General features: G+C 41.9%; 1 protein-coding gene across 1 annotated transcript in view; it reads left to right on the top strand.

Moving 5' to 3' along the window:
* Positions 1 to 15,905, top strand: part of LOC145411011 (myotubularin-related protein 9) — a 408,122-nt gene that overhangs the window by 118,726 nt on the left and 273,491 nt on the right. Inside the window, exon 4 of the mRNA XM_080281074.1 lies at positions 9,351 to 9,476. Within this exon, the coding sequence (XP_080137200.1) occupies positions 9,351 to 9,476 (126 nt within the window). The remainder of the gene's footprint in view (positions 1 to 9,350; positions 9,477 to 15,905) is intronic.

The raw sequence follows: 15,905 nt of genomic DNA, 5'->3' as shown, positions 1-15,905 counted from the left end.
AATTGTCAGTAGGTGGTAGGCAGCGCTTGAGTGCGGTATCACCATGTGCATCACAGTTGAAAAGAAAAAGTAGTAGCCCAGTATATCATGTTAATTGTTGCGGTCATAAAATATTAAATAAAGGAGAGAGTGCAGAAAAACAATCTGGTTAAAAATAAAGGAGAGAGTGCAGAAAAACAATCTGGTTAAAAATAAAGGAGAGAGTGCAGAAAAACAATCTGGTTAAAAATAAAGGAGAGAGTGCAGAAAAACAATCTGGTTAAAAATAAAGGAGAGAGTGCAGAAAAACAATCTGGTTAAAAATAAAGGAGAGAGTGCAGAAAAACAATCTGGTTAAAAATAAAGGCGAGAGTGCCCGTTGCCAAACCACGGGGTGGTATCTGGTGATTTTGCCCAACCACAGGCACTGGCTGTCTGCTGGTGTGCCTGTCAAAGCTGCCACAATGTATTTGATGACGGGCTTATCACTCATGCCCGTTGGGCGTTGCCTAATTGTGTGGCTGGGCTTTAAGATCATAATGATTGCTTTGATATGTTGCATAGTTTATTTGTGTATAACTTACAGGCATTCACATTAGCTTGCCAAGATGTTTACCATGTGTGATATAGCTGCAAGATGAGCACAGTGCTGATTCCAACACATATCTCACAACGGTTTTACCTCCTTTTATCTTTTCCAAGAAAATTCATAGCAATCATTCAGTAGGACATGTTTTCTAATGTGGTGAAAATAAATACAGAGATGGCATGTTAATCAATTATGAGGGTTTGTTTTTGTGTAACATGCAGTATATGCGTCACTAATGTTGATAATGATTCAACTCTGATATATCTCATCATCGGTAGGCATAGAACAAAATTGCAGTAATTTACAGCAAGTTTATTTCCTCTGACAAAATATTCATTCCTCATAACATTATAAAATGATGTTCTCTCCAAAATGACTTGTGTGATCTACAGTATATATGAGAAACAGATAAATAATACTCCTGTTTTATTCAGCTCTTCAGCTGTCCCTCCTTTCCTTCTTTTTCTCTCGTGCTTGCTGTCTCACCTCTCTGTCTCCTTTTCCTTTGCCCTACAAGGTCTTTCTGGCCTAGAGCAGTCTTCTCTCTTCCTGTTTCAATACAGGCATACCCCGGTTTAACGATGTAATTGGTTAGGTAAGACCCCATCGTTAGGCGGGGTATATCATGGTACTTTTAACATGTAAAGTAAAGTGGAGTGTTTATCAGCCCTGGGTTTCCCCAGAAACTAAGCCCAAAACCCAAATGAGCCCCAAAACAAGTTTAAAGCCAATCTAAATTGCCTGACATCTGTCAAGGTAGCAAATAACTCACTAGTACAATACCCTCGCATCCAGTACTGTATTTTTGTCAGGCAGCACTACCGTACTGGACTAAATCCATACTGGACAAACAACAGACCTTATGGGAAAAATGAATAATGTCAGACAAGCCTTGAAAAAGCCCCCCCCCCCAATATTCAACTTAACTACATTTTAACACAATAGGATTTTATCAACCTTTAAGGTGAATGGTGATGAGCTTGGAGGGGAAGGGGGAGGGGTTTCCGAGGCTGTAGGAGGTCCTACTGACCCCTGGTGGAGGGCCTTCAGGATCCTGAGGAGGCCTCTCTGGCTTAACCTCCCCCAAAAATCCCTTATAATCATACACTGACACATCGTCATCTACTTCATCAGGGGGAAGTGCAATACTGCAATTTGATTGGCACACATCGTGAGTCACGAGGAAGGCATACTGGTAGTAGTACTGGATGCAGCATGTCAGTACTAGAGAAGAACTCCACGAATTTGGCCCACTTTGCGAGGGCGATCCGTACTAGCCCAACAAATCCGTACTAGAGTAATAAATTATTTAATTTTTTTGCCGACCGTACTGGAGGAGAATAGTACTGGACAAATGCATACTGGATGCGAGGGTACTGTACCAACAAATAAAATCTGAAAATCATCAAATATAAGTTTGGAAAAAAAATCAAGCTTAGTAAACTGTACCCCCAAATGATAATGTTCACCTCACCTATGGCCAAAACACATTAATCTAAGTCTAAAATTCATTCATTCATTGCCAGATGCCATGTATCCCAAACGGGGTGGCCAACGGCTTAGAGTTAATTGTTTTACAGGGAGGGGCACTAATCCTCCACCAACCCCTCTTGACATGTAGGGATGCCAACAGCATCTGGTGTTCCCAGGCGGTCAAAACAGTTTATAAATCAACCTAAACACACAATTTTAGTCTAAGATATCAAAATTGGTTAAAAAAATCAAAATCTATCATTACATCATGGTTTGGCCATCGTTAGGCGGTGTATGGTGGTATTTCTACCCCCATCGTTAAACTGGCATATCATATCTAGGGGTATTGTGTATCGAGATATTACTGTATATTACACAGAGAAGAAATGTAAAAGGTAATAAGGCAACATATAGTTTAGTATTAATTTACTGCCTACACATTTTGATGGACATCTTGTGTCATAGAGCATAATAACCCTTGAAATTGATGAAATATAATATCAATATTAGATTCGTTAAAGCAAGCATTGCTGGTTCTCTTTGTTAGAGGTTAACATCTGTTAGTCTGAGTCACTAGACTTTGTTTCAGCAGCTTCAAACATCATGAATAAATGAAACTAACAGCTGACGTGTTGCTCTTCTGTGCTATGTTGCCAGTTAGGTTTTACAGATTGCTGATGCTCATTACTCTATAATACAGTACCCTCGCGTCCAAGATGGATTTGTCCAAGACGTTTCGTGTCCAAGATGGAGACCATAAATGATTCATCATCATCCATCATCCAATCCTACGTTGCCCCATAAGGAGCGTAGGAGCCCAGGGCTAGGCAAGTTGGTCCTGACATTTAAGATGAGAGTGACCAGCCTCACTCATCCTTGAGTGGCATTATGTGAGCAGTAAACTCCATCCACCCCCTGGATATAAACCTACACTGGTTCAATCCGATTTGAACACTGCAATTACCCACTAAACCACCAGGTGCCAAAATTTGGCTATGTGGTTACCACCCAGCATAGCAAATGGTTTCCTGGTGTACAGGAAACCATTTGGCTTGTCACTCAGATTAGAGTCACCCAAAGGCAGAGGGAAAAGGAAAGAATGAAGGAAAGAAAGACAGAAGAGGGAGTGTAAAGTCACTCGTAGGCAGAAGGATGAGGAAAGTATGAAGGAAAGAAAGATAGAAGAGGATGGAAGGAAGGAAGGATGGAGGAGAGGAATGAGCAGACACCCGAGAGCAGCACTACATCGAATGAGTGGATGATGAGCGCCCCCACCTACCACCACCCTAAATGATAATCCAAAATATTGCTGTAATACAGTTGCATAAGTCCAATATGGAACCAACAGTTCATAACGGCCCAAATCCGAGGAGAATACAGCTGTGACGGTTTTGCCTGGTCCAACACGGTTCCCACGCCCAGGAGAGTGACGTGGTTGAGGTGTTGTCCAATAATATATTGGCATCTGGTCACATGATGAGCAAGCAAGGCATGCCTTTTGTCTCTCACCAGAGTATTGTTCACACACTTACTGCGTGTTGCACTCAGCGTTTGCTCCTAGGTTATTGCTTTTCCATACATAACCATGCCTAGGCAACCGTCTGCTAACCCCTTGAAGTGCCACCGTCTACCTCAGGCTTCTAAGCTGGAGGTAATTGAGCTACTAAGCTGGAGATAAGCTCAGAAACACACACTTTCAAGGTGGGGAAATTTATTTTGGTGCCAAAGTGGGTCTAGGTTTATGTTTTTAGGGACACTGATGATTTTATGAAAATATTAATTTTTTCCATAAGGTCTTGTGTTGGTCCAAGACGTTTTTCGTCCTAAACAGGACCCTCAGGCGACAATATTACCGTCTTGGATGGTGCTGTACTCCACGTTCATTCATTAAATACTGTAGTATTTCCTAAAATTTGTTTCTTACCACTTAGTTGTTATTAACTTTTATTTATGTATAATATGATGAAAATATTTGCTTCACCACCACTCAAAAGTTCAACCAATCACATTCCACCTGACACAGGCTCTGGGTTCTGAGTGATTCATTCATAAAGATTAGTGGACTTACTACAGAGAACTGCCAGATGTCTCCATATACCCCAAAAATTTTTTCACACTTTACTTGCCCAGTTGAACATAAAGGTACTTTTTTTATGCATTGTTTTCTTAGTGTTTAGCATTATATTGGATATTCCTATGTGTGTCTTGATGTCTAAATACGGCAGACAGACCGGAGAACACTGCCAAAATTTGGAGATTCTAGGTTGAGTATAGGTAGTAGGTTGAGCATGGATATAAGTAGGATATTGTTCCGTATCTGAATGTTGCCCATATCCAGATATGCCTTTGGCTTTATTATGTCAGATAGCTAAGGGATTACTCTATATACAATGTATGTCTCACCGTAGTTGCATTTGTTTATACAGTATTATTATATTCTTATGATAAAAACAAGTAAAATAAAATGTACATTTTGTTTTTTTGATGGTTTAAATGCATTATGGGGTAATTTTGGTAGAAATAATCCCTCCCCCCATTTCCGAAGTGTTGGATCCCCCCTGCATTTGGCATATCATTCACATGTATTAGGAACATTATGGGTTCCCAAACTGCTCCCTGGAGCACACCACTTATTACTCATTTCCATGATGAAAACTTATTGCTGATCATAGTTCTTGTTTGTCTGCCAGTAAGGCAACTTCTCATCCATGTTAGTAAATCCCATTCAGTACCATCAGAAGTTTTAAATTTTCAAGTCAGCCTCTTATGTGGTACTCTGGCAAATGCCATCCTGAAGTCCAAATGAATACAATCTACCCACCCATCTCACTCCTGCAGCACATTAACAATTGTCAAAAAAATAAATAAATAGATAAATAAGGTTGAGACATATACTGTGATCCCCCTATTATCAATGCTATATGTAAATTTGCACTCCTGCTGTTGTTGCACATATTTTGACAAAAAAAAGTTCATTATCGTCCACCTGAGCAGGTGTCTGCCAACAATGGTGATGCAGAATTTATGGTTTCTGATGGCTTTGAGGGATCCAAAGAAGAGGCACAGCTTGAGGAGTTAATCCCAGGTGTTGGAGACACTAACACTCCATCCTCTAGCTTCAGAACCCCTTACCTCAAGCCCATCTCAGGTCTCCCTTTGGGTCATGTTTCTTCCTTATTAAGTCCTTTTTGTCATATTCTATGAACCTAACCATTCCTGTGTGTGTTTTTTATACTTATAATACAAGTATGTATGTGTTAAGTGGGTCTGATCTGTTGTAAAAAGGAAAATTTGGGTTTACAATGGAGGTGCTCAGTTCCAGTTAAGGTAAATCCTATAGGTGCTGTGCTTTTGTTGTTGTACAGTTTTATTATCATGCACTAGGTGCAGTAACAGTTATGCACGATAACTAAGGGATCACTGTACCTTCTCTAAAGCCAAATTACTGCAAGGTAATTACCTTATTTTTTTTAAAGTCTGCAACCCAATTTTCCTTATGATTTTTTCATACATTTTACAAGTTATGCTAGTGAGTGACACTGATCTGTAGTTTAAAGATATTCTCTATTCCCACTTTTAAATATTGGTACTATATTTGCCATCTTCCAGTCCGTTGGCAAGTTTCCATCTTTTAAAGAACACTTCATTATCTCATATGTTGGTTCAACTGTTAATCAGCACGTTCTCTAATTACCCAGCTAGATATACAGTGCACCCTCACACAGTGCCAGTTTATGGACAGCAGAAACCCTCACATTCTACGATTTCGCATTGTGTGAACCAGAGAACTTCTATCTATCTATCAATTGCCAGACGCCATAATCCCGTAAGGGGTGGCCATTTGACATTGAGTTATTTGTTTTACGGGGAGGAGCACTAACCCTCCACCAACCCACTTGCTGACATGTAGGGAGCACATATGGTTTGGTTATATAGTTACCACCCAGCATTTTCAATGGTTTAAAGGAAACCATTTGGCTTGTCACTCAATGTAAAGCCACCTGTAAAGGAAAGAAAAGCAATAAGGAGTGACAGGAAAGATGGGAGAAATAGGAAGAGAGGAGGGCAGGCACAGGAAAAGAATGATAAAAGCTAAGGAAGAAGTAGGCAGCACTACATCAAATGAGTGGATGATGGTCGCCACTGCCTACTTATGGGTTTTATAAAATGGTATGTGGTGAACAGCCCACCCAGGGCTTGGTCTTTGGGTCCCCTTCCAGCCTACTCTACCCTGCTAATACTTTGTCTAGTAGTACTGCTAGTTGGAACAACAAATAGAACATCATGTACAGTACCTTTATTTAAGTGACATCTGGACTTGTTAAGAAGGGAGGGGGGTGGGTATCCGAGGCTTGGGGCATCTACTCTTGCCCCGCAGGGCGGGGCACCCCGTTGTCACTCTCACCATCACTGCTGCTGTCACTGTTGAGGTCTGCTTGATTCACTCAAACCTTCCTCATTTCCATTTCCTGAGTTTCCTTTCCCTTCCTGCTTCATTTTAATAACCTTACTCTTCAACTCCAGTGTGATCCTCTTGCTCTTAGAGTTCATTGGGGTGGGACCATGATGAACAGGCGGTTACTGCTATGATGCTAAAACGGACCACAGGATGCGAGGTACAACACATGTTCTCACAGCAATATGGAAGAGAAGTGTCTGTTTACCCAGGAAAGTTTGTAGATGGCATACAGGTAGCTGGCCAGCCACCTGCCATTTTGAATCTGGCTCATTGTGAGCCAACTGCCTTCATGTGACTGATTCACATTGTCCAGCCTGACACTCATAGTAATGGTGGGAAGTCCATTTTTGCCATGGAATCCTACAGCTGATTCGCTTGTTGGGAAGTTTGATTCGCAGATTTCACATTCAATAGAAGTAAGCATTTTCTGGGTTGACCTCGCATTGTAGGTGATTTGCAGTGTGTGAGTTCGCATTGTGTGGGGGTGCACTGTAGTGTCAGACCCCATGGCTTTTCTTGAATCCACATTTTTATTTAGCTCCAGCAGCTCCTTAGGTACAAATTTTATCAAGTTTATCTTGTAGTTCTAATTTATTTCAGGTCTCTGGTATTCCTCTTCCTTTACAAAAATTATCTGGAAATTTCGTTCTTAACCCGCCCCGTCCCGGAGACGTGAATTCACGTCCTCACATGATGTGCACTCATATCCCGGAGACGTAAATTAACGCGGCAACATTGCAAGGTCCCTAATTTGCACAATTTTCAATTTTCGCAAGTGATTTTTGGCATGTATACACGGGACACCTTCCTCTACAAGATGCCAGGCAGGGACAATGCCTTACCCAGCATGACCTCTTCCCCCCCCTGCATGACCTTTTCTCAGCAATTCACCTGTTATCAGTGACCTGGCCAGTAAAGCCATGTCATGCCACGGTACGAAATTCAGGGCCAGAGTGATTCCCCAATCGATGACAATGTGGAGGACAAACATTAGAGGAAGAAACAGTCAGAAATGATGATCAGGTAATGTGGCAAAAAAAGGTCAGGAATGGTGATGAGTTAGTGAGTGAAACAATGCTTATAATGCCTATATTACCATTTGAAAAACAATATACTCTTGTACTACATATAAATTCGTACCAAATAAATAAATAAATACCGTTTATGAGTGGTGTGGAATAGTTATCCCCCCATAGAACTCGTTTTCTTTGCAGCCAGCCTGATAGAAAATCCTGTAAGGTAAGGAGGTACTCCTACCTGAATCGAGTATTTTAAACCTCAGGTGAGCGATTTCTCTATGAATTTTCGATGTTTCTCACCAAAAGCGTATGTTTGAGCCCCCCAAAAAAAGGTCCAAAAATGTCGGGACTGGGGCGTACCACTGCCCAGAAAACGTTGGGATGGGGGGGGTTAATGTCAGATTATATCCTATTGGTTATATAGTGATTCACCAACTTTTTGTTTCACAGTCCTTTTTTTTCTTATTATTTTACAGTTTATTTATGAATAAAATAGTTTTGGATCACTTCCACACTTATCCACTTTTTTTCCTCATATTTGGCTGCATCATCTCTTCTAATCCCCACATAATTTCTTAATCGCTTATATCTCTCTCATGCTAATTTACTCCTGTTTTTCATGCTGTGGTATATGCTGTGTGTGTGTGTGTGTGTGTGTGTGTGTGCTCTCTCTCTCTCTCTCTCTCTCTCTCTCTCTCTCTCAATTAAATTTAGATAAGAGGAAAATGATAGCCATTGAAATGGAAGGTGACACATAGTATGATGTTCTGGTGAATAGAGAGAGACTTGATGAGAGTTGAGGTACAGTACCTGGGTGCAGGGACAGAGAAAGGAGGTAAAGTGCAATAGAAGTGGAAAGTAATGTGACACAGAGAAGAAAAGTGGCAGGTGTTGTGAAGGCCTTGATGAGAAACAGAGGTTTGATTGTGGCAGGTGCAAGATGATTGTATGAAGGAGTTTAGTGCCCATATTAACATATAGATGTGAGATTTTGTTGTGGTATGAGAACAGAAAATTGAGATTTACAGTAGAGGAGGTGGGGTTCGTGAGAAATGTGTATGGAGTTTGGGGAGGGGATAGGTTAAGATATAATGTTGTATATGAAAGATGTGAAGCAAAGAAGTCCATGAACAGCAGAGTTTGTTGAAAAATGTGTACTTAGATCATATTGTCATTTAGAGAGACTGATATAAATAGGGTGTTGAAAAGGGTGTAAGTGAGTGAGTTCATAGATGAGAAGATATGTATTAGGTCAAGAAGGAGGTGGATAAAGATGGTAAATGATTGTGTGAGAGAGATAGAGGGTGATGAGGCTAGGATACTGACTTGGGATTGAGCAGTTTGGATGATTTTTTTCCTGATGAGAGCATTACAGGTTTGGCATCACTTTTCCAATGATAGCCGTTGGATTGACTCTTTCTCATAGGTAATTATAAAGTGTATATGTGTGCCTTTGAAGTAGGGGAAGGATTCTGGGGGTTTGACTGGTGGGTGAATGGATATTTGACCCATTTCAGTGGGCATGCTGATTAGTCTGAACATTTTTTTTTTCTCCTTCCTTTCTGAACCTTTCCTCACCTCACCTCACCTGTGGGTAGGAAAAAGAGGCAGGTTAATGGTGAAAATGATGATGATGATAGTGTATGCTTTTTTCTGCTTAGTCCTCACCATGTTTTGTTCTCTCTCTCTCTCTCTCTCTCTCCCTCTCTCTCTCAGCCCTTGGTCCATATGTGGGAAAAAGAGGTCAGGATGATGATGATGACATGATGATGATATAATGATCATTCAGTGATGGTGGTGGTATTTTTTTTTTTTTTTTTTTTTTTCATAGGTGTGTCCATCCTATCCGAGTGCAGTGGTGGTGCCAAGAAATGTTGAGGACAGTGACTTGATAGCAGTGGCTTCTTTCCGGCAGTCCAGCCGCTTCCCAGTTCTTGCCTACCGTCACCAGGCTAATGTGAGTTAACTGGTTCATCATGAAGACATGGTACTATAGTGTTCCTCCTCGTAACATAGGGTTTGGGTGGAGTCACCCCCTCCCTACACTATTGCCATGTTTCCTAACCCTACGATGTATAACGCCTGTGGTTTGTGTAGTAGGAATGATACATAAACATAACTCATACTAATATAACTGTAATGAAAGTGCTGACATGTATCAAGGAAGAATAAAACTATTCTGCATACTATATTATACGATAATAGAGAAACGTGGCATAAAAATTTGGCAGTGTTGCTCTAAAAATATTCTAATTATTATTTACTTCCCCAACACTTCTAACATTGCTAATTAATTTAGCAAGTATAATTGCAAGAAAATTTGAAGGGATAAAAGTGGGAAGAGGCGATCCTTTCATAATTAAAATAAATATATCAAACAGCTCTGGGGTGGCAGCACTCACGCGACACGTGTTTGTGTGTACGCTGTGGGAGGTCACCAACCCCCTACAGGATTTAGGCCTATTGGGGAAACCTCTATAAAAAAAACGCGCCGTGACTTTTACCTCAAGGGTGGTGCGGAAATAAAGTCAAAATTATAATCCATACATAAAAATGGAAGTAAAAAACCATGGATGACACATAACAAAATCTAGCGAGAGAGAGAGAGAGAGAGAGAGAGAGAGAAATAATAATAATAATAATAATAATAATAAAACTTTATTTCCACTAAACAGTGGGTATTCTTATACATTATACAGTAGTACAGCATACAGTATGAAAGTTCTATACACAATATAATACAAGTTGATACATATGGTGGAGAATAGTGACAGAGAGGTAAATGGTTTAAAAGGTGTGGGGACACTTAGGTTAAAAATAGATCAATTAAGGGATTTAGGAACGAAGGCAGTGGGAAGGATTAAGACAGATGGGATTGTAAGATTAGGGAGTTTGAGCAATAGGGTAGAATGTATGCTCTCAATAAAAGTATAGCAATTATCAACGGCTAATTATTATACAGGTGTTGATGGTGGGGGTCTATATTTATAGGAGGTGTTGGTGGTGGAGGTATAGCGGGTGTTGTTGATGGGGGTGTTGTTGGGGGTAGGGGTATAGGGGGTGTTGGTGGCAGGGGTATAGGGGGTATTAGAAAAACGGAGATCACAAGAGGGAAACAGTGTCAAGGTCATCGCTGATGGAGAGGTCAGCTCGGAAACGTGGCAACAGTGCAGGGAGGGGGTGACTCCACCAAAACCCTACGTTTCGATCTGTCAGACTATAGAGAGTTACGCCTTCAGTTGGTGTCAGCAGTACAGTAAATCCTTGATTTAGTGCACCAGTTCACAATTCCTTTCTTGCCAGACTGAATTTCTGCTGAATTGGGAGAATCTCTGTGTAAGGCACTCTGGTCCCCATTTTATATACAGGTACAGTATTTTATGTTGCTAAATTGCATACTGGATTACATGAGATAATGGAATAGCCTTCCATGAACAACACAACCTCATTAGAACATATATGCAGATAACTCTCAATTAATTGTTTTAATTCAGCCATGCCCTATGCCAAACAAAGTGAAATGCTGTATATTGCATAGTAACCTCCCCATTAGCTCAACATTCAGTGTAAAGCAGGATATTGTGTTACTGTCTGACTCAGCCCTCTGTCCTAAAAACTTTCCCGTGGGTAAAAGATTAAAATCAAGCATAAAATACAATACATTATTGACACAGAGTGCCCCTGCCGCACTGGCCGCCATACCACCCACCACACCAACACTTTCCTCCTCATAACCAGACCCCTCTTGAGCACCTTCCCCACAAGCCTCTAACTCAGTCACTTTGGCCAAAAACCCCTCGAAATCCAATGTTGGCACAACTGACTGTTAGTGCATATTGCTGTTAGTGTGTGTGTGTGCGCACGCACTTGTTACGGTCCGAGTGGTGACGTCATCGGAAGGGTCTTACGGTATGCAGACAGAGCCCGTGCACTTGGAAATGTGAGGCCGGTGAGTTCGGTTGTTTCGCATCCTAATACTGGTAGCAGAGCGTAGTTAGAGCATAATGGCGTCGTGCTCAACTAAGTGGCCTCCAAAACTTGAAAATGATTCTGACTATGAGAGTTGGAAGAAGGACATCAACATATGGTGTGAGCTGACGGACTTACCGAAAAAGGAGCAAGCTCTAGCCATTCACCTTTCATTGTCAGGAAGAGCGAGGGTGGCATCTTCAGAAATTGACGCTGATGATCTATTTATCTATCTGTCTATCTATTGCCAGATGCCTCAATCCCGTCGTCCTGTCCCCCGCCATTTCACTGCCCTGCTCTCGTGGACAAAGGACGTCGGCAGTTTGCAGCTTTTCATGAATTGTACAACTTCAGAAGACCTGGTGATATGAACATTCGTAAGTTCGTGGCAGAATTCGAGCATGTTTATTTTAAATTTATGAAGCAGGACATGCAACTACCTAATTCTGTGATGGCTTTTATGGTTCTGGCTTCATGCAAACTTTCAGATAGTGAGCAACAACTAGTGATGTCTGCGATAACTGAGGTAACTTACGAAAATATGAAATCTGCCCTGAATCATTTGCTAGGGAAATTTGCGGGCAGAGCGATGCATCAGTGTCTGCCAGTGAGGTGAAGAGTGAACCAGTTTTTTGGAGTGACGAAGTCGGGGATGAGGAAACGTTTTACGTTAGGAATACTCGACGAGGAAGGACAAGGTTTCGGGATGGTGCAGTACGTGATCGAGGTCGTGGTGATGGCCGTTCAACTGTGTCTGCTAGAATTTCCCAACGCTCATCCACCGGCAGGAGGCAGAACCCGCTCAGGCCTGATGGTAAGGTGTCGAGGTGTTTAGTATGTGATTCTCGATTTCATTGGGCACGTGACTGTCCGGATGCATACGAAAATAAAGGCAGTCGAGAAGAAAATTATGAAACAGTGCATCTGTCATTATTTATGGGTTATGCAGATGATACAGCTAGTAGAGGTAAATTACAGATGCTAGTAGAAGAATCTAAGGGATGTGCTGTTCTAGACACAGGGTATTCTACAACTGTATGTGGGGTTGAATGGATCAGTTGCTATTTAAGTGAGCTCAGTGATTACGAACGTAAAGCTATAATAGAAGAAAAGTCATCCTCAACGTTTACTTTCACTGATGGTGTCACAGTATCTTCCCTCAAACGTGTTACTCTGCCCTGCTACATTGGAATAATGCGTGCAACCATTGTGACTGATGTGGTGAGCTGCAATATTCCCTTACTGCTGAGCAGACATTCCATGAAAAATGCAAAACTGGTGATTAATTTTGAGAGTGACTGGGTCAAAATTTGTGGAACTATCGTTAATTTGAAGTCCTCATCTTCAGGCCATTACTTACTTCCAATTTCTTTGTGACTAGGCCGAGAGTTTTGTGAAATGATCGCACTGGCTTCTCTTGGGGGTGATGTAGACAAAATGACTTCGAAGCGTCACAGGCAATTTGGACACCCAACGTCGGCTAAACTAATCAGACTTATTACAGATGCTGGAATTGAAAGTTCAGAACTGGAGCAAGCTATCAAGGTTGTATCTGATGCATGTACAGTCTGTTGTAGGCACAAGAGAGCTAAGCCTCGACCCGTAGTCAGTTTGCCCGTGGCATCTAAGTTTAACGAAGCCATAGCTATGGATTTGAAAGCTTGGGGAAGGCATTATTTCTTAGTCCTTGTTGATTTGGCGACCAAGTGCTGCACCGTGATAGTAATTGCGGACAAATGTGTGACCACCATTATCAAAGGAGTATTTCGGAGCTGGATTGTTCTGTTTGGCACACCTGGAAAAATTCTCACAGATAATGGGTGTGAATTCAACAGTGCTGAAATAAGAGCATTGGGAGAGGCCTTTAATATCAAGATCATGACGACGTCTGCAGAGAGTCCATGGAGCAACGGAGTATGTGAGCGTCCAAATGCAGTCATAGGTGACATTGTTAGGATGATAATGGCAGATAGCCAGTGTGACTTGGATGTGGCCTTGGCTTGGGCAGTATCGGCAAGAAATGCTCTCACCAACTATGCAGGTTTTTCTCCTAACCAACTTGTTTTTGGTCAAAACCCTGACCTGCCTAATGTGTCTGCAAATGATCCCCCAGCCTTGGAACCTACATCACCGTCAAAAATTGTGAGGGACAATTTGAACGCTCTTCATTTAGCAAGTTAAGAGTTTATAAAGACTGAATCGGGTGAAGGTTTGGCTAGGGCACTGCGGCACAACATATGTTCAAGTGACTTAAACGACATCCAAAATGGAGATGAGGTCTTCTGCAAAAGAAATGACAGTCATGAATGGCATGGTCCTGGAATCGTAATAGGCAGAGATGAAAAACAAATTCTGGTGAGACACAGCAGTGTCTACGTGCGAGTGCATGTGTGTCGTGTAGCACGTGCTCCAGAACGAAATACTACAGTTGGAGACAGCGTCAGTAGTTATGAGAAGAACAGTGTAGTCCAAGAGAAGCCTAATGATGATTCTTCGCAGAATGACTATCCACTGGATGATGAGTCGGAAAATGGTGCAGTTCTGGATGATCAGCCTCCCACAGTTTCTCTTCCGTTTAAGGAGCCTCCCAAGGTTTCTGTTGGTCAGCGTATAAAGGGAATACATTCAGAAACTGGAGAGTTGGTGACTGGAAGGATTGTGAGTCGGGCGGGAAAAGCCACTGGAAAGTACAATCACTACTACAATTTGAAGAGGGACTCTGATGGCAATATTGATTGGGTGGATCTGTAAAATGATTTCAGCACATGGGAAGTAGTTGATGATGAAGCTGAGATGCTTGTTCTTTTCAACTCTGAGGACGTATTATGCGCCAAGGAAAAAGAAATTACGAACTGGCAGAATAATGACGTGTATGAGGAAGTAGATGATGTTGGGCAAGATGCCATAACGGTTTGATGGGTTGTGACAGAAAAAATGAAAAACGAGAAGCCGATTGTTAAAGCCCATTTAGTCGCCAGAGGATTTGTGGAAGACACTGTGGATCTCCGGAAAGACTCTCTTACATGCTCAAAAGAGGCTGTGCGTTTGGCACTTCCTTTTGCCTCCACCAACCAATGGGATTGCCATGCTATGGACGTGAAAGCTGCTTCTCTGCAAGGTAACGACATTGAGCGAGTTGTTCATTTACGTCCTCCACCTGAATATGCAAATGGTAAGCTGTGGAGACTAAAGAAAACGGTTTACGGCCTTTGTGATGCTGCTAGGCATTGGTATCTGCGCGTTAAAGATCAGTTGTTTAGTCTCAGAGCTAAAGTGTCATCACTGGATTCAGCACTGTTCTCTTGGAGTAATAGGGTCAAGATCGAAGGCATTATATGCATTTATGTCGATGATTTCCTTTGGGCTGGTACACGTGAGTTCGAGCAACAAGTGATAAACAGTTTGAGCCAAATATTCCTCATCGGCAGTTCGGAATCAAAAGCTTTCAAATATGTTGATCTAAATGTCGTCTCCAACAGCGATGGCAGCATAACGCTTGACCAGTTCCAGTACGCTTCGTCTTTGAAACCAGTCACGCTGAGCAGGCATCGTGCAGCAGTAAAATCAGGAGAGCTGTCTGAGTCTGAGAAAACTGAGTACCGAGCGTTAATTGGACAGCTCAGTTGGATTGCCACACATACTCAACCAGATATTGCCTTTGATGTGAGTTGAGTATGACTAGCAACCGAGCTACCTTAGCAGATTTGCTTAGGCTCAACAAAGTGATCGCAAGGGTGAAGACTGACAACATGAGGCTATACATTCCAAGAATGGGGCCACTCGATGAATGTTATATAGAGTGCCTTTCAGATGCTTCTTTTGCCAACCTTGTAGGGAATGGGTCTTAGGGAGGCTTTGTGACCTTCCTATGAGATGCTAGTGGGGCAAGATGTCCCTTATTCTGGCAGGCTAGAAAGATCAGGCGGGTCGTCAAATCAACTTTATCTGCTGAAACGTTGGCGCTGCTTGAGTGTGCTGAAACTGCTGTATATCTCGCCAACATATTGCGTGAGTTTTCTGGATGTGGAGATTTCAAGATCAAGTGTTTCATGGATAACAAGAGTCTGGTGGATGCCCTTTACTCTTGTAGGAGTGTAGAAGACAAGATTGCGCATTGATATTGCTGTATTACAAGACATGTTGGAGCAAGGGGAGATTGATGAAGTGTCTAGGGTGGATACATCACAACTGGCTAACTGTCTCACCAAGAAAGGTGCCTCGACCGAGCAGCTGCGTGCAGCAGTCAGCCGGGACTAAAAGGATTATAATACATCAAGGGACACCACATATCTGTATGTGGTTACAGACTGGGTCTTAATGATGCTTAAACAAAAGTCTATGTATTGGATACATAGTGTGTATAGGACACCAGTAATCCATTCAGTTTCATCCTTGGGATCTTTCATCAAATTAAGAA

This window comes from Coenobita brevimanus, chromosome 87, assembly GCF_032717465.1.
Source record: "Coenobita brevimanus isolate Jiangsu-jjx chromosome 87, ASM3271746v2, whole genome shotgun sequence".
Classification (NCBI taxonomy): domain Eukaryota; kingdom Metazoa; phylum Arthropoda; class Malacostraca; order Decapoda; family Coenobitidae; genus Coenobita; species Coenobita brevimanus.
Note: the sequence above shows the minus strand (reverse complement) of the source record. Positions and strands in the feature narration are given on the sequence as shown.